General features: G+C 35.9%; 1 protein-coding gene across 1 annotated transcript in view; it reads right to left on the reverse strand.

Annotated features, from left to right (window-relative positions):
- LOC107758875 (short transient receptor potential channel 5-like) overlaps positions 1-6,438 on the reverse strand; it is a 92,732-nt gene that overhangs the window by 1,942 nt on the left and 84,352 nt on the right. The window contains exons 7-10 of the mRNA XM_016576706.1: positions 4,383-4,578; positions 3,336-3,548; positions 714-755; positions 214-303 (exon numbers count right to left, since the gene is read on the reverse strand). Coding sequence (XP_016432192.1) covers positions 214-303; positions 714-755; positions 3,336-3,548; positions 4,383-4,578 — 541 coding nt within the window. The remainder of the gene's footprint in view (positions 1-213; positions 304-713; positions 756-3,335; positions 3,549-4,382; positions 4,579-6,438) is intronic.

Raw genomic sequence — 6,438 nt, forward strand, 5'->3', positions numbered from 1 at the left:
CTCTCTCTCTATATATATATATATATATATATAAGCTAAAAATTTATCAATGAGTGTGCTAATGATTGCAAATAAAGATTATAAAATCTCCAGATTTTCTGGAAACACTGGGGCATTTGAAGAATGATTACTTGTGTCATTTTTTCTGTTGGTAAGCATGCATTTCCTGATGTTTATGCAAGATAAATAGAGAACAGTCGGTTTCAGAAGCACCTTAAAATTCTCCTCTGTCAGCCCTTCGCTTGTCTTGGCGCTGCGGATCATGGACGCCACATATCTCTTCACTAGACTACGGATGACCTCCTGAGGGTTGAAGGAGAAGAAGAGAAAGCAAGCAATCAGACAGAACTCCCTAATTTTGTTAATCTGGAAATGTACAGCTGGATCTTTGGTGTGACAGTGCAAGGAAAAAGAGAGACAGGGAAAACAAAGCCAGAGGCGAAGCGATGTATTGCAATTACATGCACATTGTTTATATTCTCGCATGTGTGTAATTGCAGAGCTTTATCTGCTGGCATACCTGATAACCAATCAGACAGAACTCCCTAATCTTGTTAATCTGGAAATGTACAGCTGGATCTTTGGTGTGACAGTGCAAGGAAAAAGAGAGACATGGAAAACAAAGCCAGAGGCGAAGCGATGTAATGCAATTACATGCACATTGTTTGTATTCTCGCATGTGTGTAATTGCAGAGCTTTATCTGCTGGCATACCTGATAATGCTGATTCTGTATCAGCCTGTCAGCATGCTTTTCCTGAAAGGAGAAACAAATATTCACACTGTAATTATGCAGGGTAATTGAACTCATTAACTAATCAAATACATGACACTTTTATTTATTTGTTTGTTGGATAATTATTCATTTTAAATCCCAGGGTCATTCACAAGAAACTCCATCCCCATCATCAATTCATGAATAATAATATAATGAATGAATGAAATTATAAATTTATTATATAGTTATAAATAGTGTAGAATAAAGCATTAATTGTGTTTGTCACCCAATATTAATGTTCCCATTATTCACCATCGACATTCAAATGACAGAATAATAAACCATATTTGAGAAGAATATTTAAGAAACATTTTGTTTATTGACAGTGTTGAAAACAGTTGTGCTGTTTAATATTTGTTGTGAAAACCATGATACATTTTTTCAGGATTCTTTGATGAATAGAATGTTCAAGAGAACAGCCTTTATTTGAAACAGAAATGTTTTGTAATATTATAAATATCTGTATAGACACTTTTGATCAATGTAATGCATCTTTGCTGAATTAAAGTACTTAAAAAATGACCCAAAACATTTGAATGGTAGCATATAAACTGAGCTGATGGTGTTGAAAAAAAAAGAGATAGTTTGATCACATGACTAAGACATGTTGTACTGCTGATGCTGCTGATCCTCTGGTAGGACATTTAGACTGATGCAGATTGCTCCAAAAAAGTCTGACAGTAACTAATTTCATGGAAATGAAGAAACAATTTGGTTTTATATCCACACTTTCCTATCACATCCATAATGGGAGAATCAATCAAAATTTTCAAATGCAATTTCAATGCAAATGTTCATGTGCAGTTGGCTATATACTCCCTGTCCAGCCCTAAAATGCTTTTGCATTGTATTGAGATGTCCTGCATTCCTGCAGGTGCTTTCCAACGGGAATACTGATATTTGTACACTGTGAAAACAAGGACAAAATCTGATTTGCACTTACACATGCAAATAAAGGGATTCTGATTTTGCAGTGTGAGCTGAGAGATTCTTAGTATTCTTATCAGATATTGCAGGAAAGCTGCTCTCCTCTTAGCTCTACATGTAGGCAGCTTTATATAATGATCCAGGTTTGATCCCAGCTCAGCGATGCCAGCAAACATGTGGGAGAGAGTTTTGAGTGAGTGTGCTTCAGTTGTGTGTATGCGTGTGTGTGTGTGTGTGTGTGTGTGTTTGTGTGTGTGTGTGGGTGTGTGCATGAATGACAGTGTGAGAAAGAGAAAGAGAGAGAGTGCATGAGCATCTGTATTGAAGCAGGCAATACAGAAAAAAAAATTTCTTCATAGAAATGTCATTAATTTATATGAAACTTCACTTCACTGTTTCAATTGAAATGAAATTTGCTACCACTCAGGCCACTCTGAATGAAGCCAGTAGTTGACGTTTGGGGGGAGGGAGGCTAACAGGCCGGTTTTGACAAAAGACTTGTCTCATGAATATTATTAATGAGGTTAAGCTGACGGTAACTTTTCTGGTTATCTAACCTAATTAATAGGTCATGCGCCAAGCCTTTGCCATAGGACTGATAAATGGGTAGTTGACCTGCTAAACATACTAAACTACATCTAAAACTATTTTAAACAGTATGTCACCAGTCATTTTATAATAATTATACATGGCACTTTCTTGACTTCATTTTAGAGACAAAGAATAATTGTACTTTGAAAAAATATCTTACTGAACAGTAGTGTATCTCTTAACTGAAACTTGATCACCACTACTTGTCTTCAGTCGTTTTTTCAAATGGTCTTGCAGCATGAATTTTTAAAAGAAAATAATACTTTTATTCAGTAAGAATGCATAAAATTGTTATAAAGTGACAGTAACAACATCAATGATCTTACAAAAGATTTATATTTCAAATAAATGCTGTTCTTTTGAACTTTCTATTCATTAAATAATTCTGAAATAAATATATCATGGTTTCAACAAAAAATATTAAACAGCACAACTGTTTTCAACACTGTCAATAAACAAAATGTTTCTTAAGCAGCAAATTAGCATATCAGAATATGTTTATAATATGTTTGAGTTATATGGTGTTGTAGACATACAGTACCACATTGATGTCACTGTTTCTGGAGATCAAGGTTGGTACTAGAATATTTGATCTCAGAAATGACTAAATTGTAAATTATAGATTATAAATTTAATGTACAAAATTGTGTAAACACTTTCTCACAGACATCTGTTGATTTGAAAGTTATGCTGGATTTTTAAGCAGCTTTTGTTAAAGTCAAAGGTTTTAATATGTATTTTTCTCACCCAGTGATATCTGAAAATAATGCATGATGATACCAGTCTAAACAAAATTACTGCATCCCACTATGAGTCAAAAACCAATAGTTCAAAAGCAATAAAAATGTAAATGGGCTGTTTTAGCATTCAGTGTGCTGATATATGTGTGTGGCTGTGCTGTTAGTCATTGTAATGGGTAATCCGTTACACAATGAGCCAGCTGCATTGTGCTTAAAGTGTAATTTAAACCAGAACCACTTGATCAGATTCAGATGAAATCACAGTGCGAATGTTCGAATGGATTCAGGTTGTTTTCTTTACCGTAAACTCCTTCAGATTCTCATGTTTATGGGGGTCTTCTTTAGGCGGAGCAGCCTCCGACCCACAGAGCCGCCCGTGTACCCATTGACACAGGTACCAGAATGACTTAGGACTGGGGATGGCGTTGAATGGTGGGGGGAGTGTCCCGCCCTCATCGAAATAACTCATCCACAGCTTGGTTCGAGCAAACTTCCACTCAATGTCAGCATGGTCCTAAGGCACAGTGACAAATAAATTATTAATAACATGAAATGAATGATAAAGTGAGAAAAATCAATGAAGTGTGAGATAGTCAACCTATGTATCCAAAATGTATAAAAAATGTATATTTATATTACACAGTGTATTTTAAAAACATATGAATGAGAATTTGTTACGATGAACAAAAGTTTGGGGTCAGTCATATATATATATAATTTTTTTATTTTTTTATAAACTAACACTTTTATTCAGCAAGGATGCAATAAACTGATCGAAAGTTACAGTAAAGACATGTATGACGTTACAAAAGATTTCAATTTCAAATGTTGTTATTTTGACCTTTCTATTCATCAAAGAAACCTGAAAAAAATGTATCAGTTTCCACAAAAATATTAAACAGACAAAACTGTTTTCAACATTGATAAAAAAAAAGAAGAAATGTTGCACCAAATCTGAATATCAGAAATATTTCTGAAGGATCATGTGACACTGAAGAAATTCTGCTTTGCCATCACAGGAAACTAGTAATATTTCACAATATTACTGTTGTTACTGTATTTTTTTATCAAATTAATGAAGCCTTGATAACCATGAGATGTCTTTCTAGAACATTAAAACATCTTACCAACCCCAACATTTTCAATCAAAATTTGACTGAAAAAAATGTGTGTGAAAAAAAGACTAGAATTTCTATTCATCAGGAAGTGATATAATGTGGAGCATAAAAAATACACCATTAAGTTACTATGGGAACCTGCTTGCAATTTGTTGGCCAGTCATCTGCATATTTGTGTGTAATACAGAATATTTCTGTAGACTTTTTTAATTATCGTTGTCAGTACTCACAGCAATGAGCTGGTAGGAGTTGTTCATCATAGCGATGAGCATGTTAAGGAGAACCACCAGTGAGATGACATTGTAGGTGCCAAACATGGTGGCTCCAACAAACTCAGTGAACTCGTGCCGAGCTTTCACATTTGTTACATACAGATTCAGGAGGCCAAATATCGACCAGAACAGAGACTGAAGTGTTTCAAATAACCTGGAAGACAGATAGATGGAGAAACAGAAGGCGAGAAAGAAAGAGAGAGAGATAAAACATGAATCAGAGTATTGCGCAACAACAACACAGATGCATTTAGAATGGGACAGAGAAGATCACAAAGCTCCAGGGCTAAACGATTCATTAGTAAATAATGAGAAATGGATCAAGTTATTAAAAAATGTGCGTGAATGAAATACTGTGAGAGATTATGAATAAGGAAATATGGGAGATGAGGGCCATTGTAACCAACAAACTCAGTGAACTCAAATTCATTTAATAAGACATATTATATTATTACATTATATTAAAAAGAAAAGTACACACACTTTAAACATATACAGTAAATAAACAGCACTGATCCAGACTGTCTGTATATATATATATGTATGTATGTATGTGTGTATGTGTGTGTATGTATGTATGTGTAATGGAGGCCAGCGAGTAGGTGCTGTGCAGGTAAACCTCACTCCCCTGATCTCAAGAGTGCTAGAGGCTGCAGTCTTTAGCCTCCTTGTTAGTGCGCCCGCCTCCCATGCCGGAGACCTGGGTTCGAGACCCACTCGGAGCGAGAACGAGGTGTGGCAGTGAGGACCCGGGAGAGAGGGGTTACATTGGTGCCGTGACCCGGATGGGAGTGAGGTTTAGGGGGGTGAGTGTAACGGAGGCCAGCGAGTAGGTGCTGTGCAGGTAAACCTCACTCCCCTGATCTCAAGAGTGCTAGAGGCTGCAGTCTTTAGCCTCCTTGTTAGTGTGCCCGCCTCCCATGCCGGAGACCTGGGTTCGAGACCCACTCGGAGCGAGAACGAGGTGTGGCAGTGAGGACCCGGGAGAGATACATATATGTATGTATATATATATAGACAGACAGATAGATAGATAGATAGATAATCTTCATATTCTTTGCACTGGCAGTCTGAAAATGTATTTAAAATTTAATGAATTGCACAAATTGATGGTTTACACGCACACAAACATGCACTAACAATATGACACGAGGCTGTCACGGCTGTGTAAATAACCCTGCTAGAAGCTACAATATTGCAATGTACAGCATCAAAAGTATCTAAGATTCAAAGTTTGTGTGTCTACGAGCTCCCTTAGGGTGAAAGGAATTGTGATTTTTTTCGTCACATTAAATATTCAACATTGACTTTCATCAAAGTCTTGGCAGAGATAAATACAAAGTGGTTTCCTGAACATTGGAAAAAAGGAGTTGAACTGAAAAAAGCAGAACTGAAAGAATGTAGCACCGTGGATCACCAATGGAAGCAGGTATTAGACTGCCTTTGATAGAGTTTGATTTGAGAAACTTCAGTGGCACAGGCATAGCAAGACTGTTGAGCAAGACAACTGAGCAAAACACAGCAAGACTACTGAAAGAACGCTGACAACAAAAAGTGCTGTGTCCAGGAATCCAGTGTGACAGATGAAAAAAAGTACTTTATTTTGTATTTGTCTAATTCTCAACAGCACGTGCAGTGGCAGCCCTTGCTCACTTTGTGCCCTAGGCAAGATAAAAAATGGCCAAAAACACCTCCAACAACATGTAAGAGTGTGTAGTATATATATATATATATATATATATATATAGTAGTACACACATACACATATAGATATAAAATAAAGCACATACTACAAACAAAGATAATATTGATTTGTAATTTTATATATACAGTCAAACCAAACATTTTTCAGACACCAGATATAATTTTTGATATTTTTTTACTAGTGGGTGCAGGACACTATAGTTTATTTATGTAAGTGAGGATAGCAAAATAAAGTAAACTGACATATTATACCCAAAAATTCTTCATACAGTGGACTACCAGTAAAACTGATAAAAATTTGGGACCAAAA

The sequence above is a fragment of the Sinocyclocheilus rhinocerous genome, unplaced genomic scaffold, assembly GCF_001515625.1.
Source record: "Sinocyclocheilus rhinocerous isolate Xijiao unplaced genomic scaffold, SAMN03320098_v1.1 scaffold1435, whole genome shotgun sequence".
Taxonomy (NCBI): domain Eukaryota; kingdom Metazoa; phylum Chordata; class Actinopteri; order Cypriniformes; family Cyprinidae; genus Sinocyclocheilus; species Sinocyclocheilus rhinocerous.